Source organism: Phascolarctos cinereus, unplaced genomic scaffold (genome assembly GCF_003287225.1).
Source record: "Phascolarctos cinereus isolate Bilbo 61053 unplaced genomic scaffold, phaCin_HiC Scaffold_3;HRSCAF=262, whole genome shotgun sequence".
In the NCBI taxonomy this organism is placed as follows: Eukaryota; Metazoa; Chordata; class Mammalia; order Diprotodontia; family Phascolarctidae; genus Phascolarctos; species Phascolarctos cinereus.
In genome coordinates, this window is record NW_027555736.1 from 240,743,875 (window position 1) to 240,770,755 (window position 26,881).

Genomic DNA, 26,881 nt, shown 5'->3' on the forward strand with positions numbered 1-26,881 from the left:
CATTTTTTACGTTACTTCATTGCCCGTGGTACCTTTTAGCAAAATGTAGTTTCCCTGATTATCTCTCTCAGTTAGGTCTAATTTTGCCTTTGCTTTGTATGAGATCATGATTGTCGCCCCTGCCTCTTAACTTCAGCCAAAGCATAACAGACTCTGCTCTAGCCCTTCAACTCAGTATGTGTTTTTCTGTCCCAAGTGTGTCTCTTGTATACAACATATTGTTGGATTTGGTTTTCAATCCATTCTGCTATCCATTTCCATTCTATGGGTTAGCTCATCCCATTCACGTTCAGTTATGATCAGTAACTGGGTATTTCTCTCCACCACATTTCCCTCTGTTTATCCTTTTCTCTCTTTTTTATACTGTCTCTCCTCAAAAGTCTATTTGCTTCTGATAAGTGCCTCTCCCAATCTGCCTTTCCCTTTATGATCACTTCCACCCATATCACTTATCCCCTTCCCCTCCTAGCCCTCTACTGGGTAAGATAGATTTCTATATGTGTATGTGTGTGTGTGTGTGTGTGTGTGTGTGTATGTGTATGTGTAACCAATTCTGATGAGAGTGAGGTTCAGGCATTGCCCACTACCTTCCCCATTTTTTCCTCTTCACTATAAAAACTCTTTCTCGTGTGCCTCCTTTTTGTGAGAAAATTTGCCTGTTCTACTTCTGTCCCCCTTTCTCCCAGTGCATCCCTATTTCTTACCTCTATATTCTTTTTTTTAAGAGATCTTCCCAACATAATTGACTCATACCCATGCCCTCTGTCTATGCAGACTCCTTTTAACTGCCCTAATCAAATGATAAAGTTCTTAGCAGTTACATGTATCATCTTCTCATACGGAATTGTAAACAATTTAACTCCATCGAGTCCTTATGATTACTCTTTCATGTTTAATTTTTTTATGTTTCTCTTGAGTCTCATTGAATGTCAAATTTTCTATTCAGCTCTGGTCTTTTCATCAGGAATGTTTTAAAGTTCTCTGTTTCATTAAATATCATTTTTTTTACCCTTAAGGAGTATACTCAGTTTTGCTAGGTAGATTATTCTTGGTTGTAATCCTAGCTCCTTTAACCTCTAGAATATCATTTCCCAAGCCCTCTATATCTTTAACATGGAAGCTGCTAATTCTTGTGTGATCCTGATAGTAGCTCCATGATATGTGAATTGTTTCTTCTGTCTGCTTGCAATATTTTCTCCTTCACCTAGGAGCTCTGGAATTTGGTTATAATATTCCTGGGAGTTTTCATTTTGGGCTCACATTCAGGAGGTGATTGGTGCATTCTTTTAATTTTTATTTTACCTTATGATCTTAGAAATTGGGGTAGTTTTCCTTGATAATTTCTTGAAATATGATCTCTAGGGTCTTTCTTTGATCATGGCTTTCAGGTAATCCAATAATTCTTAATTTATCTGTAATCTATTTCCAGGTCAGTTGTTTTTTTTTTCAATGAGATATTTTTCGCATTTTCTTCTATTTTTTCATTCTTTTGACCTTGCTTTATTGTATCTTAAAGTCTCATGGAGTCGTTAATTTCCACTTGCCCAATTTGAATTTTTAAAGAATTATTTTCTTTAGTGAGATTTTGTACCTCTTTTTTTTTCCATTTTAAGGAGCTCTTTTTTTCCCCCAGGGAATTTTTGTGCCTCCTTTTCCATTTGACTTATTCTGCTTTTAAAGGAATTCTTTTTTTCTTGTAGTGAATGTTTGTGCCTCTTTTACCATTAGGCCAATTCTGTTTTAATAAGGTATTATTTTCTTCAATATTTTTTGTGCCTCTTTTTGCCAGCCTATTAATTCTCTTTTCATAATTGCCTTGCATCACTCTCATTTCTTTTCCCAATTTTTCCTCTACTGCTCTTATCTCTTTCTTTAGCTCTTCCAAGAATTCTTGCTGGCCTTGGGTTCAGTTAGCATTTTTCTTTGAGGCTCTGCTTGTAGCTGTTTTCACATTGTTGTCTTCTAAGTTTATGTTGGTCTTCCCTGCCATCATAGTAGCTTTATATGGTCAAATTCTTTGTTGTTGTTCTTGTTTGCTCATTTTCCCAATCTATTTCTTCACTTTGAACTTTATGTTCAAATTGGGCTCTGATCTAGATGGGGGTGGCAGGCCCTGTCCCAAACTTCAGACTTTTCTGTGCTGCTGTTTTCAGAGCTAGTTCTGGGGAGTTTGCATGTTTTTGGTGCTTCCAAGGAGATGATATGCTGGGAGAGGTGTGATCACTGCTCTACTGGTTTGTGCTCTGGTCTTTACCCAGCAAGGGACCCTGTTCTTCTGTAGCCATGAAGTACTAGTGCTCCTCTTGGCCCTGGAATTGTGACCAGGGCCCCTTCTCCCTGGTGACCAATCACAAGTACTTTGGAACCATGACATAAAATTCCTTATAAACAGTAGAGTTGGTAGTCAGCACCAGCTACACTCAGTGCTTTCAAAGGGTCCTCGTATTCTTTTTTCTGACCAGTTGTCCCATCTCTTTATCTTCTAGGCTGAGAGCCCCCGAAGCTGCTGTTGCCATTACCACCTCCAAGGCCCACCACTGGTGCTCCTGCCATGCCCTTGGGCCTGTGCCCACCCTGTTGCTACACATCTTTCCTGCAGACTCCTAAGTTGTCTTAGGCTAGAAAATGTCTCTCTCTGACCCTTTTTTGGCTCAGCTATCCAAGATTTGATTTGAGATCTTATTTTAAAATTACTTGGAGTGGAATGTTGGGAGAGTTCAGCTGCATCCCAGCCTGCACTCTGCCATTTTGGCTCTGCCCTAACCATGATATCTTAATGACAAACATGATAGCCTTTTCTAGCCCTTATCCTTCTTAACTTCATTGCAACATTTGACACTGTTGACCATTCTCTCCTTCCATATGTTCTCTCCTTACTCAGTTTTCATGACATGGCTCTCTCTTATCTGTCTGGTACTTCTTTTGGGTCTCCTTTCCTAGATTATTATTCATATCCCATCCCCTTTTTATGAGGACTTCTATTCTGTATCACTTTTCTCTTTACTCTCTCTCACAGATTTCATAAGTTCCATGTGTTCAACGATCATTTCTACACAGAAAACTCCCAGATGTACATATACAGCCCCAATCTCTCTCCTAAACTCTGGTCACACATTTCCAAATGCCTATTAGACACTTTCCCCTGGTTGTTCCATATCACACTTAAAATATCCAATACAGAAAGTCCTCTCCTCAAAACTTTACCTCCTGAATTTTCCTATTTTTGTGGAAGCCACTACCATTCATCTAGTCATTCATGTTTTCAACCTTAGTTATTCTCAACTTTTCTCCTTCCCTCATCCCTTATATTCAATCAGTTGCCAAATCTTATCAATTTATCTCCACGATATATTTTATGTTTATACACCTTTCCCCACTTGTTATTTTTGTTGTTTAGCTGTTTCAGTTGTATCCAACACCTTCAGACCTTATTTGGGGTTTTCTTGCCAAAGCTACTGGTTTGCCATTTCCTTCTCCTGGTCATTTTACAGATGAGGAACCTGAGGCAAATAGGGTTATATGACTTACCCAGGGTCACACTGCTAGTATGTATCTGAGGTCTGTTTTGAACTCAGGCCTTTCTGACTCCAGGCCCCAGTTCTATCCGCTGTGCCACTTAGCTGCCCCTTTCCTTACTTATACCACAGACACATATTGCCTAGAGCCCTAGACTATTACAGTATCTTCAGAGTTGATCTCTCTACCTCCAGTCTCTTCCTTCTCATATCCATCTGCTGTTTCGTTAATTTAAAAACACTTATTAAGTATTTACTATGCCATAACAGTTGAATTTATTTTGGATTATGTTGAGTTTGAGAAGCCTTTGAGATGGTAGAGATGTCTACTAGGCAGTCGGAAATGAAGGACTGGATTTCAGAAGAGAGACAGAGGCTGAATATGCAGCTATGGGAGTCATATGAATAGAAAAGAGCTGAATATATGAGAACTTCTGAGTTCACCAAGAAAGTAAAGAGATAGAAGGCCCAGGGTAGAGTCCCTGGATAATGGTAGTACAACAGAGTAATGTCAAAAAACCCCCCAAGGGTGAGAGTTTCCAGGAGAGTTTTGTTAACAGCATCAGACTCTATGAATAGGGCAAGAAGGATGAGAACTGAGAAGAGGCTATTGGCTTTGTCAATAAAGAGATCATGGGTGATTTTGGAGAGGGAAGTTTCAGTCCAGTGATGGGTATTGAAATCAGATTGCAAGGGATGATGGTGAAGAGGAAGTGAGAAAGCAGAACAACAAACCTCATTTGGTATCATATAGTAAAATATCCCCTATTAAATGGACATTACTTACACATTTGGTAGTGTTATTGTAGTTCATGGGGGAGGGGAAAGGCTTAGAACTTGAAGGCAATAGGGCGCCACTGGAATATACTGAGTGTAGTGGGGATAGAAGATATGGACCATAGACTGTGTGGAGGAGGTATAATATACAAGAAGACTAGAAAAATAGGAAGGGGCTCAGGCTGTGAAGAACCTTAAGTGTCAAACAAAAGAGTTTATGTTAGATCCTGAAGGTAATAGGGAGCCACTGAAGTTTAATGAGTGTGGTGGGGAAAGGGGTATGGACGTGGGCAAACCTATACTTTATGTTGTGGAGAAAGAAATGAGATTTGGCAACCGACTGAATGTAAGGGGTGAGTGAGGAGTTAAGCATAGCAGCAAGGTTTTGAACCTGGATGACTGGAAGGCTGAGAGTGCCCTCAACAGGGACAGTGATGTTAAAAAGGAGCAGTTTTGGTAGAAAGAGTATTAAGAACATCCATCTCAGAAGCACTGCTCTGTCACTTGTGTTGAGAGGAAGAAGCGTAAATCAGAAGAAGCAGCCAGAGACCTAAAGTTTAAACTCAGGCTCCCTTAGATAAGTACGTGTAGACAGCACAGGGAGACCTAATCAAAAGCCTCTGGTTGTGCAAAAAAATAAAGTATGGGTCTTGCTAGAAATGTCCCGAACAGAAAATTGGCACTATTCCTTCTCCACTGGACACTTTGAATTCTTCACTGGGTAGCCCCAAGTATACTCCATGAAGAGGGCACAATCATCCCTCCAGTCATCCAAATGAGAAACCTTGCTGTCATGCTTCACTCCTCACTCACTCACCCCACACATTCAGTTGGTTGCCAAATCTCATTTCTTTCTCCGTAACAAAGTGTATGTTTACCCAGGTCCATACCCCTCTCTGCACCACACTTATTAAACTTCAGTGGCTCTCTATTACCTTCAGGATCTGACATAAACTCTTCTATTTGATATTTAAGGCTCTTCACAGCCTGACCCCCTTCCTACTTTTCTAGTCTTCTTGTATATTATACCTCCTCCACACACTCTATGGTCCAACCATACTGGCCATTCTAATGTTGCTGACATATGATGCCCCATTTTCTCTCTCCATTACTTCGTACTGGGTGTTCTTCATATCTCAAACATTTTTCCTCCTCATCTTTCCCTCCAGTGCTTAGCACAGCACCTTGTACACTATGACTAAATGCTCATTGAAAGATCAGTTGTTTGGTGGGAACTGCATGAGTTCAAGAAGTTAAGAGGTTCTTATTGCCTAGCTGGAGATAACCTCTGAAGCAACTTCTCAGAGGAGACCACCACCACCAGGAGAGCACAGTTGTTCAGAGAGTACAGAGCTGCAGAGAAACCATCATAAGAGGGGAGTTGTTCAAAGTGCAGAGCTGCAGAGAAATTGAAACACCATTTCTGAAGTTCCACAAAGTGTTTTATGTCTTAATGTTTAAAATATTAGTCTCTTAGGGAAAGTAGAGGAATTATGGGTTACTGCTTTGTGTTCTAGGTTTTTGTCAGTGAGTGCTTATGTGTCTTTTGTGTTTTAAGCATTTCTTTTGGGGTGGGGGAAATTGCTGTCCTATGCCTGATTTCTATTTCATACATTAGTTACCTTTTTGGGAAAGCCCTAGAAATAAGCCAAACCAAAGCTTTAAAAGATTTTTCCTAGAGTTCCAGGGTGACATTGTAAAGAGTCAGAGACATGCCATCCTCCTTCCAGGATTGAACCCAGTCTATAGAAGCCCAGAACTAGGGCTCCTCTGTGGGGGAGGTCACCCCCCTCCCCCCCAGTGTATCCACAGGTCTTTTACATTAGTTTAATGACAAAAGAACAAACAGGCTGAAATAAAGATATAGGGCTAGAAGTGAGGTCATAGGTTCATAGATTTAGAAATAGAAGGGACATCACATGTCATTTAGTCCAAACCCCTCATTTTACTGATGCAGAATGAAGTCTAGAGGTTAACTGATTTGCCCAATGTCATATTGGCAGTAAATAGCGGAACCAGTATTCAAATCCAGGCTTCCTGATTACAAATCTAATGTTCTTTTCCCTGAATCAGTTCTTCCTGGGCAGAGTGAGGGTAGCAGTGTCAGGGAATGGAAAGCAGAAATCAAGCTAGTATGGAACAGTGGTCAGACACAAAGCTTAGGGCAAGAGACTTGGACCTAGCTCACTGGGCACAGAGGAGCTAATGTGGATTTCTTGGAGGAAGGTTAATTAAAAAATCAACAGGACCAAGTGATCACCTGTTAGGGCTTTCGGGTGAGAAGGAAAATGGGAACTGGTCATTGTCTGTACTCAATGTCTCTATGACATTGTAGGTGGCTTTGTTCCACTTCTGCTTGGTGCTAATTTGTCCAACACACACCTGGTCCATGCTGAAGATCAGGTAGGGATGAAGAAGCTGGCACACTTGAAGAAGAGGTGGGGATCAACTCTGGTAGGATCTCAAAGTAGAAGTTCAGTGTCAGGAAGACTAATTTTGAAATCAGAGGGCCTGAGTTTGAATCTTTATCACTTCTGTGACTCTGGTGAGTCATTGAGTTTCTCTGGGACCTCAGTTTCCTCATCTGTAAAATGAGGTTGGACTAGATGACTTCGAAGGTCTCATCTAGCTCTAAATCTACAATCCCACGATTCTCTCGTCTATTGTGTCTGCACGTTGGGCCAAGACAGGAAGGAAGGGTGTATTCTCAAGAAGGGCTCTTTGCAGTGGCTGGGTGTATCATGTACCACCGGGCAGAGAGAAAGGTTTATTAAGTCATTGCCTTGTCTCCAGAAGAACCAACCTTTCCTGCTTTCCATGGATCACAAAAAAAGAAAGAAAGGGGAAAAAAAACCAGACCCAACAACAAAAAAACCGCACTGGAGAGAACACACCTCTTTGAGGAAATAGCCAGACACAGTTCCTATCCTTACAACAGCCCTATTTAAGAAAGCCAGATGCAATTACCTGCTGCAGGAAACGCACACAAACAGGATGTGCCAGGGCTGAACCAGAGGATGATACATCCCTATAATGATTAGGAAAAAAAAAACCCTCCTTGCCAACCCCGCTGCCAGACTGAAGGCTAGTGGCTCCGGGGCGAGAAGAGAGATGTGCCAGCAGTCCCAAGGAAGGGGGCGTTCCCCGGCGCACTGCAAATCTTTGCAGTGCAGCTTCCAAGCTCTCTCGCTCCTCCTCCTTTTTCACCCTTTGCTCTTCTCCTCCCCTGCGCTCTCTTGGCCTGTGTCACATATGCCTCAGGTGTCTGGTTGGTCTCAGCCTCTTGTCTTTCTTCACCGGAGACTGTAGGCAATTTGGATTTCCCACTACCACAGCTGGAGCCGCAGCTGCTAGGGGAGGAGAGGTGTCCCAGGAGAGCGTGCTGTCCACCTCCCCCCCCCCACTCCCTTGTCCCCCGCAGCCTGGTGCCCGAGCCGCAGGGGTCAGGGCTGCTGCAGTCGCAGCACCCTTCCCCTGGGAGGCTCCGGAAAGCGCCGGAGGCTGCGAAGGGACTCTCGCAACTTGGAGCTGTCGGTGGGAGTCTCACGCCAAGGGCTGCGGCTGCTTCCTGGTTTGAAGAGCAAGGAGGCAGGGAGAGCGCCGGACGGAGGAGGCGGGGGAAGGAGGAAAAGGAGGGGGAGGCAGAGGGAGGAAGAAATGAATCGTGCCGGAGTCTAAACCGGACGGGCAGCTCCGGCTCCAGAAAGCTCTCGGGGCTCTACGGCAAAAGCATTTCCCCACCTGGGGAACCGGCCCTGGGGGGAAAGCTTCGAGGCAGTGCCGCCGCCCTCGCTGGTGCTGCCCGTCTCCTGCGCCCAGGCGGGACGTCCTCGCTGCTATAGCTGGCGGAGGGGCTCCGCCGACTCGGCTCCCCTCCTTTCCATCTCGGGAGGGAGGGGAGGTGAGGGGAAGCGTCCTGGGGAAGGGGAAGAATGACCCGGCGCGGGCCCACGGGGAGCCGGCGCTGTTCTTCTCCGGAACTGCTGCTGCCCCGGCGACTGCCGCTCCTGCTTCACTGAGCCCACACGTACCCTTTCCCCGGCTCTCCCCGACTCCTGAGCCAGCGCGGGCCCCCCGGGGCTGGGGTGGCGGCATGTCCGGGACCATGAAGTTCAACGGCTATGTGCGGGTGAGGATCGGCGAGGCTGTGGGGCTGCAGCCCACCCGCTGGTCCTTGCGACACTCCCTTTTCAAGAAAGGCTACCAGCTGCTGGATCCCTACCTGACCGTGAGCGTGGACCAGGTGCGCGTCGGCCAGACTAGCACCAAGCAGAAGACCAATAAGCCCACCTACAACGAGGAGTTCTGCACCAATGTCACAGACGGCGGCCACATGGAGCTGGCCGTCTTCCACGAAACACCCCTGGGCTATGACCACTTCGTGGCCAACTGTACTCTGCATTTCCAAGAACTGCTGCGCACTGCGGGCGCCTCCGACACCTTTGAGGGTTGGGTAAGTAGCCCTCATCCCCCCTTACCGACCCCCGCGGCGAGTCCCTTACCCAGCCCCTTCTCCTACCGTCCTTGTCTTTGACTCTGTGTTCACTCCATCCAAACTTGGATTCCCCGCCTCAGGTGACCATGGCACCGGTGACACAAACTGGTGGGTTTGTGCCAGTGCAGGTCTGTTGATGTGTGGCGCTTGCTTGGGCATCCACTGTTGAAAAAGCCGACTGGGCTAGCGGAAAGTGGCTTCTGAGAAGCTGTTGGGAGGCTATTCTTCGCGGGTGGACAAAGGGCCTCATTTCCTCTTTAAGCACAGAGTAGTACCCTGGATAGATGAGAATAAATGACACTTCCTAGCAATTTCTTTGAGCTCATGGTAAGACACCCCATAAGGCATTGTTCCTAGTATTTAGGAATACATGTTGGCGCACCTGTTCAGACATGCATATGTTTAGACATGCACGTGCATTACATATAATGGCCACACACAGTACACTAGATTCCAGATAGCATCTTGCCTGTATATGCAGGAACACCTAAGTCTGCACACTTGTAAACTATTCTTATTGAGCAGTTTTCTAAGTAGGTGGAATTTACAAGTGTTTCCTTGTAGTTTCAGGTTGGTCCTAACTAGAATGCAGTGAGATTTAAGGTGTTGTATCTATTATTGCTGCTTTGGGCATGAGGATTCATTGGGAGCAGGAATGAAGCTTAGACAGTCCAAAAGAAATTAGTAGTATTGATATTTGTAGCATTCACAGCTTTCCAATTGTGTTTTTCACATGAGTTACAATCCCTGTTATTATTTATTACAGTAATGCAAAGTGGTTAGGCAAAGTACAGAAATTAAACGTGTAAAGAAATTAAATGGTTTAGGTTATGCAGCAAAAAATTCTTTAAAACTGGGGAGCTGCCGCCAGTACTGAACTGGGTGACGTGGGTCCAGAAAATAGTAAGGGAGATGTAGTGCCATAGGCTTTTGGATCTTACTGTTTCCTTAATATTAGACACACATTTTGAGTTTGTTTTTTTTTTTCTGAGTTACTTTAAATCATCTGTTTCCTTGGTTCCATTCTCTTTTCTGATCAGCGTGATGTATTTTTCTTTCTTTAAAAAAAGGCTTACTTATTTTAAATGTTCTTTTAACATTTTGAGTTCCAGATTCTTTCCTTCCAATATTATATTAATTATACATTTAAATATTTCTACATTATCCATATCATAAAACAAAGCAAAATTTTATAAAATGAAGCTAATTAGTATGGAAGTCACATCCTTAGCTCAGATTGACAATAGTGATAGTCCAGTTGATAGAATGGAAGTTGCACTGGATTTGGGAGTCAGAAGACCTGAATTCTGTTTGATCACACATGATCATGTATGGCCATAACCAAATCACTTAAAAGCCTCAGTTTCCTTATCTATAAAATAGGGACAATAATGGCCCTACTCCCTGTCTGAGAGTAGCGAACCAAGGGCTTTGCAAAATAAACTGTTATATGAGGTGAACTGCTATTTTTATTTATGTCAGTGTGGAATTGATGTTTACCATATGTCCTTTAGAAATTACCTCGCTGAAATCACTGATAGCTGAGGAACCACTCTATTTAAAAAGCAAAATTGCTGTTTACTTACCATAATTTTTATCTGTTCTAGAACAAAGCCTGGTACATAGTAGACCTTTAATAAATACTTATTGAAGGGAATCATCATCAGTTAGTGATCGTTGAATTGGGACTATGGGCTTGGTGGCATGAGATACATTTTTTTTTGTGGTGAAAGATTCAAATAAATTGGTGAGAGTAAGAGTTGGAGGCTAGTGGTATCAAGATGAAGGGGAAGAATGCACTGGAAAAGAGCAAATGTTAGTAGGCTAGGATAAGCTGAGAGAGGCTTCAAAGCCCATGGTTTGTACTGGAATTAAAGACAGAAATGTAAAAGTGTCTGGAAATTTTAAAACATGGAAAAAATTTAAAGGGGAAAATAATTTCCTTAAATAGGCAGTAAATTCTAGGAAAATTTGAAATATTCAAAGGAACTTTAAAAAATTCATTCTGTTTGTTCGTCTGTCACTTTGTTAGATTAGGGAAATATTGTCTAAAATTTGATTATTTCATGAAATGACCACATTTAAATTACATGTAAGTATGCATAAGATGTATATATGATATATACATGTGTTATATGTGTTATAATATGCATTATATAAAATTACATATATCAGAATAGCTTATCTATTACAGCAATGACAAATTTACTAGTTGGACTTATTTAAAAATATTTTCTACTTTTGTTACAAGTTACAAGGCATCTAGATGAACTTTAAAAAATTTGTCATCTCAGTTTTTTGCCAGGTTACCTGAAGCAAACTAAAGTTAAGAAAAGAAGAAATGATTAGTTAAAATAAAACAAAGGCTTTCTGGGGCTAGTGTCCCCTATAGTGTTAATCAGTGACTGGAAAGCACTCTTTTTCAGAAAAAAAAGGCCAAAAAAAATCAAAACTAATTAAATGCAATTTATGACACATTCTCATTTTCTCAATTACAATCAGCAGTTTCTCCTTCTGCAACTTCATTTCTCAGTCTTTTGTGAACTTCTGAAAACTGAAGCCTTGCCCAGATAGAGACAAGCTCTCTTTGTCCTTTCATGTTTCTTTTTTTTTTAATTTCTTCTTAGAGTGTAGTTTCAAACACTGATCATTTTCTTTCCCAGGCTGTAGGCAATGGAGGGAGTCAGAGTTTATGCCCCACAAAAACATTACCGCCATGTTGTAGAGATGTACATGTGCTGCCTTGTGATCCCATGTGCCTCCTTGTGATTTCTGGTCCTGGTAGGACCAAATAGCTGAACCCAAGTGCCTTTAGAAAAATCAAATCCTAGGAGTGAGTGCTGCTGCTTGTTTTATAACCCAATCAAATGTGGGAGCAGTGCTGTCATCACTCACATTTTTGTTGCCTTTGAATCTTGGGTTCATGAGATGGACTCACAACATAAATTACCTGATGAAAGATTTTTTTTTTGCATTCTTATGAGTGGAAATATAGATTGAGTCTCACAAATAGGTAGTACATTGATAGGATATTGGGTAGGAATTCTGTAAGAAAACTGTACTCTTAGATGTCAGTAAGGCTTTGAATGCTCATGGAGTTGTGATGTATGACTTCTCTTAGTGGACAGGACTTGTAATGATCTGATATTGTAGATAATTTCCCATAAAGATTCCATAAAGGCACATGATTTTAAGAAAGCATTTTGAGATAGTGAGAGTATAGTAGTTTTAAATAAGCATGTTCTTAACTATTTTCATCATCATACAGAAAAAAATTTAAAAACCGAGTATAGGGAGGGAATAACTAGAACTGTGCTGCTTGTGGAATTTGATGTATCAGTATTTGGTGAAAAGGCTAGACCTGATTCATTTTAATACTCTTGGAGAGACAGCATGATAGAGTGGAATGAACATTGGATTCCATCATGTTGTCTCTCACAGAAGGTACCAATTGAACCAGTTCTAGTAGCTGGATATTAATTCTAGCCTTCATCCTTGCTCACTGTGTGACCTCAGGCATATCACTTGACTTATTTAGGCCACAGTTTCTTCTTTTGTAAAAGGGGGTAGGAACAAGCAAAATAATCTCTATTGTCCTTTCCAACTGTAAGTTACTATGAATATAGTGATGAGACTGAGAGGTGTGAGTGTAGAAAATTCCTTGTTCAGATGTGGAAAAAAAATTATAGTCATACAAAGCTCCAGTTTTAAAAAACATATTAATATATTTGTTGTTCAGTCTTGTCCAACTCTTTGTGACCCCATTTGGCATTTTCTTGGCAAGCCTCCTAGAGTGGTTTGCCATATCCTTCTCCAGCTCATTTTATGTATGAGAAACTGAGGTAAACAGGGTTAAGTGACTTACCCATGCTCACACAGCTAGTAAGTTTCTGAGGCTGGATTTGAACTGAGGTCTTCCTAACTCCAGGGCCAGCGCTCTATCCACTTAGCCACCTAGGTGTCCAATGTATTTGTTATGGAGTAATATATGAGCAGCAGAGGTGAACAACAAGGAGAAATGGGAACCTAAGGAGCCTTACTTAAAATCTGGAGAGCAATGGAGACTAATCAGTAGAACCTGGATCTCATTTTATTTTTTATGTTTTATCCTAACATGAGAGGCAAATTTAATAGTGAGTAGTAGAAATGTTTAAAGGAAAATCTAACTTTCATGGTGGTGTGTACTTACTTGGAAGATAAGTTCCTTGTGTTTTAATTTTTTTATGCTTTCCCTTCTAATTCTATAAAATTTGACCCAAAATCCCAGGGGCAGATATATTTTGTCATTGGCCGCACACATAATACAGACGAAGCCAATTTCATGCAGTGCAAAGAGTGGTACGCTTGAATTCAGACAATATATGGTCAAGTACCGACTATAAGACATAAGGCGAGTTGATTAGCCTCTTTTTTTCCTTGTCTGTAAAGTGGGGATAGTCAATATTGTATTATTGTGGCAATCAATGGAAAATATAATAGAAAATAATAATAAAATAATGAAGATAGAAAAATACTTTGTAATCTTAAACTGTTAGGTAACTTAAGCTAAGCTATTATGGGCTCCATCTTTTCCTATAAAATTATCTCTTTTTTGCTTCTCTTGAAAGTGAGTGTGGCAATTCTATGAAGAGGAAAAAAAATCCTAATACTGAGTTAATAGCTGGAGTTGAGTCTTAGCTCTGTGATTTAACATCTCTATGACCTTGGGTAAGACATAGTCTTTTAGCCTCGATCTTCTCCTGGGTAAAATGGGGATGATAATACCTACACTACTGTCTACTCCAAAGGCAGAGTTGTTATGAGGAAAACTAATCTCATTTAAAGTGAAATATTATTTGGATAACTATCAGTTATTACTAGGACCATCACTGTTGCTCAGAAAAGAGGCCAGGGTAAATGTGTGTAATAGATTGATGCAAATCTATCTCTTCTCTTGGGATCACGCCTTCAAAGTATATTGTCTTAGGGAAATTGTGAAGCCTGTTAGGGCTGGGGAAAGTCTTAGTTTTAAAGCACTCATATGAGACTGGCACAGTGGCTACTTCACATATGTCTTAGTAGAATCTGTTTCTGATCAGGAGGAAAAAAGATAATTCTGAAGGTTTCTCTTGATAGCCACCAGTTAATCTTTTGATCATTTGCATAGTATTCATTATCAATCTGAATTTATTCGTACTAATTCTAAATAGGTTCAGGAGCATTTAAGGAAGTCATAGAACTAATTCTATAATGAAGTACTTAATAACAAGATTTCTCCATATGGAAAAGAAGGAGGAAAACTTCAGCCCAGTCTAGGATCATAAAATGGACTCTTAGAATAGGAAGGGATGCTAGCAGTCTTTTGGGAAAGGAGACTGAAAATCAGAGAGATGGATAATTTGTCCCGATCACAAAGTGAATCCGTCTCAGAGGTAGCTTTTTAATAATAAACCAATTTTTTTAGCCAGAATTTCTTACAAAGCCAATTTACTAAAAATTCAGATGCTTAATTTTTATTGGAAAAATATTTTATTAACTAGTCAGTTTTGTCTGTAATGAAGAAGTCTATATCTATACTAGGAAGTTAATGAACTTGGCCTCTGGAGTTGTTTGTTTAGTTTTGAAAAAAATGAAAAAGGATGATGTGTTAACCAGGGCCACCACCCCAAATCTCACTTGCTAGGGGTGGGGATGAATTAATTCATTATTCTGTGATTTGTGCAGCTTTAATATTAATACTTATATGATTTCTATAGTATATTCTTAGTGTGAGGCAGGCCACACTCATCCTTAACATGAATGTACTTCTTGTACTGGAGTTTGTAAGTTAAGTCCCTATTAGCTGTGTCATAAGGAGGAGCTGTATATTAACATTGCTTGTTTGCTTATTTATACCAAGGGACCGTTCCCTCTGGCATAGTAATTAATGTCAGAGTTTTGATGTGTCTGTAGTTACCAATCTATATCCGTCTAGGTGATGACCAAATAATGACAACATTCTATAAATCACCCCTAGGACAGATATTTTAATGACGCGGATGATCGATTTTTAGCAGGCCCGGACATTGTAGTGTTTGTTTATTTTAATGCTATTTTGAAGAATTGTGTGAGACTAGACATTTCTGGTGAGACATAATACTGTCATAAGGGAAATTTATCAATATTACTATGGTATTGTGTTTCTGTGCCTGCTATAAATTTCAATAGTAATTGCTAAGGCACACAGAATCCTAGATTAGAAATGCCTCTAACTTGTGAATATACTAGCAGTGTTTTTTAGATATCTACTTTTTCTACCAGAAATTCTCTTTAGCTTTCCTGATGTGGACCTAGCTTGAATCTTGATTTTGTCACTTCCTTCCTACCTGTGGAACTTTGGACAAGTCACTTAACTTCTCTGGACCTCAGTTTCCTCATCTGTAAAATGAGGGCAGGGGTGTAATGGGGGTGGGGTGGGTAAATTAGATGACTAATTAGTTCCCTTGCAGCTTTCCTTCTATGTTTCTATGATCCTTTGGTCACCTCTGGTCTCATCTTACCTCTTTGGTCTTATGGAGAAAAGATGGGTAGTTGTATAAACATCCCAAAACTGCTAGCAAAAAAGTCCCTACTCTGTTTCTGTTGGAAAGAGTAGGACAGGACAGCATCATTGTTGATAGAGCAGTTTCATTCTCACCTTAATCAAATGCCATTTACTGAGGGCTAGGATGTGCAGGATTTTACGGTAGAAACCATAAAAGGATAATTGCAATCATCACTTCTGCCCTCTAGACCTGGTACTCTGCCCACCTAAAATAAAAACCTCTTTGTTGTCTCCATATTCACATGATAGAAAATTTGGTCCTGATTGGCTTGTTTTCTCTGGAGTGCAAGCTAGTTCCAAAAGTAGGGAGTTAATCCCCCGTAGAACACACAGTTCTTGTGGGGTACTGGTACTAAGTTCAAGGGGCCAGAGACAAAGCCATACAAAACAGGCAAGGATTTCAGTTATATATGCATTGAGCAAAAGGGAAAGAGGCAAGACATGCTCTCAAACAACCAGGAGTTACCACACTGAGTAGAGAGAATAAATCTGAGGACTGTGTGAAGGTCAGAGAAAACCAGTTACTAGGCAGATCAATGGAACAGTTTAGGAGAGAGTTGATACAGTTTGTCATGCTCAATGAGCTGAGCAGGGTTGTTCCCTTTTAAGTGGGGGAACTGAATGCTAAATATTGGACTGGTTTAAAGCAGACTGCATTCATTTTTTTGATATTATACATTTGGATTTAGTGTTTTATATCTTTTATTTTTTAACTTTAAAATTTTCAAGCAGCCTCCAGATGAATTGGAGTGATGGAGTGAGTTTAGCAATGTCAAGTGTATATGTTATGGACAGAGGTAAGTGATCTTCCTGTTGTTTATCCACAGATCATCAGAAATGGATATGGTTTTATCAGTGGAAATGACACTAAAGAAGATATATGGCACATTGTCTTCCTTGCAGCTGCCAAAAGACCCCTTGGCCTTTCCTTCGATTCCTTCTGTATGTGTTGTTTCCCTCTATTTGAATGTGGTCCTAGAGCAGGAACTGTCTCATCTTTGTATTTGTATCCCTAGCACTTTGCACACAGGAGGAACTTAATAAACTTTTTCATTCGTCTATCAATTCATCCATCCATCTGTCTATTCATCCTTTCATCCAACCACACTATCTGTTTTGGAATTGTTGGCAATTTAGTTACTGAGTTCTTGTGCCAGAGATATTCATGTCAGTATTTAGACTCAGTAAAAAGGACACTAGGTTTTTTATAAACATAGCTATTATATGAAGCACACAGATTTGTTTTTCTGTTACAAGTCAGGTACCCATAAAATACTTCCTGAGTGTTGAGATAGTAGAATTGGATATTGCAATAGAATTACCATGACCCAAGGTCTAACGTGCCTTAGATCTTGCCACTGTGCGAAAACCTTATGAAGATATATAGCTGTTCTTTTTCCTCTTGACATATTCAGCATGAGGTAGGTTTTGTACATGTCCATTTTCTAGATTATTTAGCATGATTTGAAATCCTTGGATATAAAAACCCCTTTTTGTGACAAAATTCATTTTTTTCCTTTTCCAAAATGTGTGTGTGTGTGTGAGAGAGAGAGAGAGAGAGAGAGAGAGAGAGAGAGAGAGAGAGAGAGAGAGAGGGAGAGAAGAGTTTTTGTAAAGGCTGATACTGGAAAATGTCTCTTGTGTATAACAGAACACACAGCTAGTACCTGGTCTGGGGGAAATTAGACAGCCAACATGAAGTTTCCGGGAATCACAGCACACCACACACTCAGCTAGCTCATGGGACAGAAGAGGGGGTACCACAGCAGGGCAGGAAGCAGTGTGTCCCCTGGGCACAGATGACTGCTGGCCTTGGTTCCCATGTGAAAAGAGACTGAGAAGGAAAAGTCCTAGAGGAAGGGGACCATGAATGGATGCCCTCCCCCCATGATCCCTGCAGGCTGCCAAGCAGAAAGGAGATTCTCCTGGTAGAAGAGGTCCAATTGAGCCCTGGAATCCTAACAATGCCTCAAGTTCTAGTGAGTTGCACCATATTAGGTTAGTTTAACCAAGGATGCTAGGGAAAACGTTCATTTTATAATGCTGTGAGTGCTTTAATCTGTATCCTGAGGGAAGAGAAGAGGCCAAAGACTGCAGAGGACATTTTTACTTGCTTGAACTAGAGTGGCTCCAAATAGGAATGAATAGCTTGAGGAAGATGAATGGGGTACTAATCAAAAGAAAAGTGTTCAGACAGATTTATGGGCTCATGCTATAGCTTACACTTATTTAAGTTCTGAGGTTATAAACTGCTCTGGTACATTATCTCATGTGACTCTCAAGCAGCTACCTCATGCAAATATCCTTTCTACTGATGAGAGGTTAAGTGATTTTCCCAAGGTCAAACAGCTAAGTAAGTTCTCTGAAACCTGGATTCCAGTTTTCTCAAATTCCAAATCCAGTATTTTCTCCACTGAGTCAAATTTTGTTGTTGTTTTCCAAGTGTTTAAAAAAAACCTTCAAAAAATAGCTCTGAGGTTTACAATAGATCATAAGATTTTGTTAAAAGTTAACTAAGACTTTTAGTATAGTGTCCTTATGCCTCATTTGGGAAAAACCTGGTTCAAATGATACCCTCTAACTGAGTGACCATAAGCAAGTAATTTAAGTTTTTGAGGATCAATTTCCTCATCTGTAAAATGGTGATAATAATGCTTGCTACATCACAAAGTGTGAGATTCAAATTTCTTTGCAGACCTTTAAAGCATATGGAAATCTCCAATGTAAGAGAGGTCCCAAAAGTCTTAGTGCAGTTTTAGGCTTTGGGGACACCCTGTATCAGTTCCTTTGCACAGGTTAACTGCCATGTCTGGAAATGTACTTTCTTCTCCCCTCTGTCTCTTAGAGTACCTAGTTCCCTTCAAAATTCAGCTCAAACTACTTCCTACATGAAGCCTTTCTGATGTCTCCCCTTCAGCTTTTATCACCTTCTCCTCTCCAAATTGACGTTGTACTTATTATTATACTTATTATTTATTTATGTATATGTGATTGAGGTCATAGATCTAGACCCGAGTAAAACTTCAGAGACTGTGTCTGATCATTCCATTTTACAAATGAGGAAACCAAGGCCCAGGGAGATTTATTGGTTTATCTGTGGTCACCCAGGTAGTGAATGTTAGGCAAGAATTGGACGTGCATCCTCTGTCTGCAGAGCCAATGGTTTTCTGCAGTACCTCCTATGGAACATGAGTTACTTGAGGTCAGGACCTATGTAATTTTGCCTTTGTATTCTCAGCCCCTAACATAGTTCCTGGGGGCATAAAAGATGCTTAATATTTTTTGATTATCATAAAACTTTTTTCTTGTGTCATTTTCCCTCTCAAGGAATGAACAATTCCCACTGAGGTAAGTATTAATGACTGATATGTCTAATTGATTTACATTTTAACAGGAGGCTTCTTAGAATAATATTATGTATGTCAGGCATCCTATCAGGTCTTCCTGGGAGATGTTTTCAGGTTGGGGGCGAATTGTAGTAGACTTCAAATTCATACCAATTGGGAGCATTTACTCTTTTCTCTTTGGTATAGTGTTTTAACACCTAAAAGATTTTTCAAGACTTATTCCAAGTTTTAGGACTTTGGAATTACAGTTACAAAAGTAAGTTGGGCTCATAATTATGATGAAAAAGTTAATTTTGTCAAGAGGATAAAATTCAGATTGTCATCTTTCTCGTTGAACAGACCTATGTCTATCCTTTGAAAACAGTATTTGCATAAAGGTAAAGTAATTGACAGAGCAAAAAAAGCTTATGTAAAACTTAAATAAAAGTGATGGTTAAGTGACTGAATAGGGACAACTAGGAGGCTCAGCACCTAGTGGATAGAGCACCAGCCCTGGAAGGCCCTCAGAAGGTCCTGAGTTCAAATGTAGCCTCAGACACTTTCTAACTCTGTGACCCCAGGTAAGTTACTTAACCCCAGTTGCCTCAAAAATAAAATAAAATAAAATAATGGATAATTAGAATGCCAATACAGCACAAATGAAAAGGAAATAAAATGCTTCTACTTTGAGGAAAGTTAAAAAAAAAAGCAAAAAATATATTTGGTTATATCTTATTATGTATGCCCTTACTTTCTCATGGCTTTCCTCTGGTAGTTTTAAAACCTAGTTTGGCTTTTCCCTGGGCATAGAGCATATTTTTGAACCCTGTCCTCAAGAGAGGGCTCTCTTGTGTACTCTAAGAATTCATGCTCCTTAATGTCAGTTATTATTATAAAATCATATGCTAATATACCCTGCTTTGAGGCTATCTAGAGAGTATATGTGAAAATGTAGTTTTATTGTATAGGTGGCACAGTGGAAACAATACTGGACTCAGTCAGGAAAACCTGAGTTCAGATGTTTCCTCAGATACTTATTAGCTGTGTGACCCTGGGCAAGTCACTGGACTTCTGCTTGCTTCAGTTTCTTCATCTGTAAAATGGGGATGATAATAGCAACTACCTACCAATAAGGGTAAAATGTGATATTTGTAAAGTGCTTTGTAAACCTTAATGCACTATATAAATGTTAGTCATTATTTATGATTAATATCACCATATCCGTTTTTATGGAGAAGAAAATGGCAAACCACTCCAGTATCTTTGCCAAGAAAACCTCATGGGGTCACAAAAGGTCAGACATGACTGAAAACAAGTAAACAACAACAACAAATTATAATTTTTCAAATTTACAAAAGGGTTTATTCACATTTCTTTCAAATAACAAATTCTCTCCCTAAGAATATTTAAAATATAAATAAATTTTAAAACACTGATTTACTTGAGCCACATGCAAATGATTTGAGAGTATCTTGTGTTTTGAATCACCCCAGTTGCATTATTTCTCCCTTCCATTATTTTGGATAATCCAGAATTTGACACTTTCTTGAATATGCCATTTTAGTATTAAGTGGCCTTTACTTAATTGCTTTAGAGTTGAAAATGTGTGTCTAGTTTGTCTCAGCAATGCAGCTGACATTCATTGAACTTCCATTATAATAGAAGGAATGCCAAATATGGCCTCGGGAGTCAGAGGCAAGGACTTTCCTAAGTTAGATTAAAAGGTAGATATTTTCCTTTCTTCTTTTAGCCCTTCCTTTTTTTACTCTTTTAACTATCTAGTTTGTATACAAATGACTAGACTATACAACAACAGGACTTCTTAGTTATTGCTGGAAGAGAGAATTATTTTCTCCGTATGATCAGGTGGAATTTAAACTAGAGGAAAGTTACCTTGTCCACCAAGCCTGGGCAGTTTTCTTGAGGCATAAGTACAGTGTAGCAAGAGATAATGAGAGAACTATGATAGATGTAAAAAAGGTATGAAGTGATGTATGGGGATAATTGTTTTCAGAGGCCGAAATACCAATTTTTTTAAAAAAATTCAGAATAAATAGATATAGAGGGTTTGGTGGTAGTGAGTAGTGAAAATGGCAAATAAGGAAAGATTTTAACTGTATAATTTAATGGTTAGTTGAAAGTGTTGTGACTTATTGAGTGCTTTGAAAAATTGAAATGAGTGTTGTTGTTGAGGAAATTACAGGATCAAAAAGATTTAAAACTGATGAAACCTAGTGATTATCTTGCCCAATCCTTGTATTTTTTTTTAAATGATGGAACCAAAGTTTATTTTCTGCATAAATTCCTGAAAATCACAAAGACAAAAATGCTAGACTATAGTATATAACTTTTCAATATTTAACCAAAATACTTGTAATAAATACACATAATGAAACAAAGTAAAATTGTGAGGAAATCTATAAAATGTCTCAAGTTTTAGATTCTGTAGCATTTGTGCGCTGGAATTTTTGTGTGTGTGTAATTTCTAAAGTGCTGACCCCCCAAAAAAGTCCTCTCACATTTCTTTGGAGCTTTTTCAAAATTGTCAAATTACAGTTAATTAAATAACTTAAATAACACCCAGGCATTGTTTGATGGGGAGTTTTAAAGCCAGTTTTGCTTTGCCATTGTTTAGAGAGCATATACTTTAGACAACACTCAGTCCAGTAAGCCTCGAGCCACTGGCCACTCAGTCAAAGCAGACACAAGCTTCTGGGAAGAACACCTTAGAGATTTTTTTTTAAATATTTGTATATCTCAGTAAGAACCAACCCTTGTATTTGAAAGGTAAGAAAAAAGGAGAGACATAGAGAAGTTAATTGACTTGTCTAAGGTCAAACAGGTAGCAAATAGCAGACCTATGATTTGAACCCAGGTTTTCTGACTCTAAATGCCCTTTTTACTTCACCACTTATTTATTTTAATGAATAATATAATGTTTAAGGGAAATTGATATAAAGAATTCTGTCTCTTGACAGGGAATAGAATACTTTATAATAGAATGGAGATAATCACTTTCCTCCCATTAGGGAGGGAATGTTGGATTAAAAATGATTAAACCCGAAGAGTTTAGTTAATTGTCCAATGTCAACTTGGAGGAAAGTCCCTAATTAGTTTCCCGGAGATCTGTCCTTACGTTTGTACTGTTTAATGTTTTTATCACTGACATGGATAAAGCCACAGATATCATGCTCGTCAAATTTGCTGATTACAAAAAGCTGAGCAGGATAGGTAATGTGACAGATGACAGTCCTGATCCCAGAAGATCTCTGCTGGATGAATGATTGATCTGAATTTAATATGATTAAGTTGAATAAGAACAAATGTAAAGACATGCATCTAGGGATAAGGGTGTAACATAGCCAACTTTAAGAGGCATTACTAGACCTAGCACTTCCTGTGAAAAAAATCTGGGGGTTTTTGTGTGTGCTGAAAGATCATTACGATTCAAGAGTGTGATAAGGTAGTTAAAAAAAAAGAAAGAAACCCATTATGATCATAGGTTGTATTGATAAGCCGTGTAATGCCTAGTTAGGGAAATGATAATTCTGTCATATTCTGTCCTAATCAGACTCCATCTGGCTAAGTGGTACAGTAGATAGAGTGCCAGGCCTGAGGTCAGGAAGACTCTTCTACAAAAGCTCAAATCTAGCCTCAGACACTAACTGTGTGACTCTGGTCAAGTCACTTGACTCTTTTTGCTTCAGTGTCCTCATCTGTAAGATGAGCTGGAGAAGGACATGGCAAACCGCTCCAGTGTCTTTGCCAAGGAAACTCCAAATAGGGTCATAAAGAATCGGATGTGACTGAAGTAACTGAACAGCAAACAACAAAAACTCAATATTAAATTAAAGAAGGATATGGTTAAACTAGAGAGTGTTCAAAGATGGGCAACAAAGGTGGGGAAGAAGCTTAATACCTGTTGAAGGAGGTGGTGCCTAAAGGCACTTTGAGAAGAGAACCCTGGGAGGACATAATAGTTATCTTCAAGTGTTTAAAGGACTGTTATGTGGAAGAGGGATGAGACTTCATGACTGTTCTCCTGAGAACTGAACTAGATAGAATTATTGCAGGGAGAATTAGACTCAATGCAAAGGAATCGCTAAAAAATGGGCGATATCTAAACCTGAAATGTTGATGGAAGGAGGTAGTATGTACCTCCTTCCTTGAAGTCAGCTAGATGATGACTTGTTGGGATTGTTGTAGGCAGCATTAGTTTGGACTAAATTAGTAGTCCCTAGGGGCCCTTCCATCTCCTGGATTTTGTGACTCTGTATTTCCATTGCTTCACTTTTGACTATCTCTTATCAGTACTAGGGTGGGTTTTATTTTATGGTGACTAAAGAAAAAAAAAACTAGAATTATGAGAAAATAATTTGGACTCGTGAATTTACAAGTACTTTTAGTTTGATTTAAAGAAAACTTGAGGTTTTCCTATACAAGGTGTCCCAAAAGTCTTATAAGTTCTCTGGTAGGAAGTACTAATTTCACTTTCAGTTGTGCAAGTAAGATGTCAGGATTTTAATTTTCATTGTTTTTGTTATTCTGAACATGACAAACATCAGCAAACACAAATATTTCCATGGAAAAAGGGAAATAGAAGATTATTTATGAAACCGTGACTATTGTGCAGCTTTCCTTCTAATAGTCTGTAACAAGTACAGTATGTTAGTGTCAAGACTGAATTTCTTTCTGTTCGATCTTGAAATTTTTTATTGATCTGTTGTTTTTTTAAATTGGCATTACTACTCCCATTCCACCAACCCCATCCTGTTCCGAGACCTCTAGATAACAAATAAGGATGGTCAAGACAAGCAAAGACAGACACTGGTCATGTCTGAAAATGTAGGCCTCTTTCTGTCTCTTTGTATCAAGGATATTATTAGTCTTCTGGAGTTGTGGTTGGTTATTGCACTGACCAGAGTTCTTAAGTCTTTCAAGTTGCTTTGCTCTACAATGTTGTAGTCATTGTCGAGGTTGCTTTCCTCTGCTCACTTCACTCTGCATCAATTCACAAAATTCATCCAGGTGTTTCTTATGGCACAATAGCATTCCGTAGTATTCATATGCCATAATGCACTCGGCCTTTCCTCAATTAATGGGTGCCTCCAAAATTCCCTGTTCTTTGTCACAACAAAAGGTGCCATTAATAATATTTTTGTACAGATGCATCCATTTGCTCTTTAAAACAAAAAACAAACTCTTTGAACTATGCTCCTAACACTGTTGTGATATTTAGAGATTAGTTCCAAATTGCTTTACAGAATGGCTTGGCCAATTCATACCTTCACCGATAGTAAATTACTGTGTCTGCTGTTTTCCTTTTTTTTTGTCATTTTTGCTAATCTGATGAATATAAGGTGAGATCTTAGTATTTTTTTAAATCTGAATTTCTTGTTTATATTCTTTGACCATTTATCTTTTTCAGGAGTGGTTCGTATTCTTATTTACTTTAATCGATCAGCGAGTATTTATTAAATCCATTATATACTAGGCACTGTGTTAGGCACTGAGGATACAAGTACAAAGAAGTAGAAAATCCCTACTCTCAATAAGCTTACATTCTAGGGGGGAGTGAAGTACATATAAAATGATATACAGCATAAATGTAAAGTGAATAAATGCAAATATATACAAAGCAGGGATTTTGTTGTTGTTGTTGTTTTGCCTTTTTTGTATTTGCAGGGCTTAGCTTGGTGTTTGGCACATAGTAAGCTCTTAATGAATGCTTATTAACTGCCTAACGAAGTAGTTTGAGTGAGAGGGCCCTAGCAAGATGATCAGGAAAAGTTGCATGCAGAAGATATACTTGAGCTGGATCTTAAAGGAAGGAAAAAACTCTATGAGGTAGAGGTAGAGAGGTAGTGTATTCTAGGAATGGGGAATATGGCCAGTGCAAAGATATGGAGGCAGGAGATGCACTGTCATGTGTGAGGAACAGAGAGAAGGCCAGTTTAACTGAGTGGGGAAGAGGGAATTATGTTAAATGAGGCTGTAAAGAGGGTTTTGGGGCCAGGTTATTCAGGGCTTTAAAATTTCAATCAATCCCAAGCATATTTCGTATAAACCTTAATCAGAGAGATTAGCTACAAAAAAAGGATGTCCTGGTGAACTATTTTCTGTTTAATCTTCTCTTGACTTTGGTTTTACAAAAGCTTTTCAATTTTATAAGCTCAGAATTGTTTATTTTATCTTTTTTATCTTCTCTGTCCCTTGTTTTGTCAAGAACTCTTCTATCCATAATTGTCAAAGATATCTCCTTCCCTGTTCTTTTCGTTTGTTTATTATGTGACCTGTGATGTGGTATATTGGTATATGGATTGGTATATAAACCCAATTTCTGCAAAAGTACTTTCCCAGCAGCTTTTGTCAGATAGTGAGTCCTTACCCCAGTAGTTGAGGTTTTGGGCTTTATCAAATACTGTGCTTCTATGTTCATTTGCTTCTGGATCTTGTGTACTTAATTGGTTCTACTTATCAGTTTTTTTTTAAAGTTAGTACCAAATAGTTTTCATGATGACCACTTTGCAGTTTAGTTTGAGATTTGGTAAGGCTAGACCCCCTTCCTTCCCACTTTTTAAAAATTATTTTCCTTGAGATTTTTAATCTTCTGTTTATGCAAATGAATTTTATTAATTTTAGCATCCCAAAATAACCCTCTGGTAGTTTGGTATGGCATTGAATAAATTAATTTTATTGTAATGGCCCAAAGATGAGCAAGTAATATCTCTCCAGTGATGTAGACCTGTTTACATTTCCATAAAGAATCTTTTGTATTTGTATTTCTAAAATTAATGTTTGTATCTTGGTAGGTGGACTCCCAAATTTTTACATTATTCATTATTTGAATGGAATTTCTCCTTCTGCTGTGTTGTTGCTCATGTACAGAAAGGCTGATATTTTTTTTGTGATTTGACTTTTTTTTGCTATTTTGCTGAAGTTATTGTTTCATTCAATCTTTCATGTTTGCAGCTTTGGTGTTTGATTCTTCTATTTTTTACATTTTGTATTTCTAATCTGTTAACAGATGTTGGGGTTGGAGTTTTTTGTTTGCTTGCATGTTTGTTTTTTGGTGTTTGTTTTTTGAGGGGGAAAGGACCAAGTCATTTTGATTTTACCTCTCCAAAATCTCTCATTTGTCCCCTCCCACTGCCACTATCCACCACGGTAATACAGATCATCACTGACACTTGCCTGCACTATTTCAGTAGCCTTTTAAAAGGGCTTTTGCCTTCAGTCATTCTGTCCCTCACATAGTTGTCAAACTGATTTTACTTATGCAAAGATCTGATTACAGAATCATACAATCACAGAGTTGAATGGGACCCCTGAAGCCATCTAGTCTGACCAATAAGTCTCTCTACAACATCACTGAGAATTAATCATCAATTAGAAAACATACTACCTCCTGAAACAATCCTTTCTATTAATGGAAAGCTCTAACTGTTGGAAGTTTTTCCTTACGTCATGCCTAAATCTGCCTTTTGAAATTTCCACCCCATTGTTCCTATTTCTGTTTTCTAGGCCAAACAGAACAACTTCATCTTTAACATGACTGCCCTTCAAATATTTGAAGATTATTTTCATGTTTCCATGACCCTGTAAATAATCTTTTTCTTAATATGTTAAACACCCCCAATTTTTCACATGGCTTGTTCTCCAGATTTTACTGTCTGGGCACTGTCTTCTGGTTGTGTCTGACTGAGGTGGTCTTTGTCTTGACTGAAATGTGAGACCCGGAAATCCACACAATTATTAATATTAAGGGCAGATGTAGTTCACCAGGTTTGAATATGACACAATTATTATTTCTGTCAGTCTGGATATTGTAGCCCAATGTAATCTTAACTATCAGTAACTTTTAAAAAATGATGAATTGTGTTTTACATCTCCTTTATTTCTGAAATATCCCTCCCCCTTTCTTACTCATTGAGATAACCCTTCTAACAAACAATAAAAAATGAAGGTGGGGGAAGGGAGAAGGAGTCTAACAAAACTAATGAGTACATTAACTGAGTCTGACAATTTATGCAGTGTTCTACAATAACCCCCCCAGCTTTGCAAAGAATGGAGGGAGGAGGTACATTTTTCCCAAATCTTCTCCAGGACCAAGCTTCTTGGTCATTATAATTATACAGTGTTCCGTTTTGGCTTTTTGGTTTTTTTTTTCCATTTCCATTGTGATCATTGTATATATTCTTTTCCT

The 26,881-nt window shown here is 39.1% G+C and overlaps 1 protein-coding gene across 1 annotated transcript in view; it reads left to right on the top strand.

The window, feature by feature from the left end:
• The first annotated feature begins 7,961 nt into the window (after nt 1-7,961).
• The window catches only part of PRKCH (protein kinase C eta), a 272,078-nt gene continuing 253,158 nt past the window's right edge, over nt 7,962-26,881 (top strand). Inside the window, exon 1 of the mRNA XM_020986496.2 lies at nt 7,962-8,745. Coding sequence (XP_020842155.1) covers nt 8,386-8,745 — 360 coding nt within the window. The 5' untranslated portion in view covers nt 7,962-8,385. The remainder of the gene's footprint in view (nt 8,746-26,881) is intronic.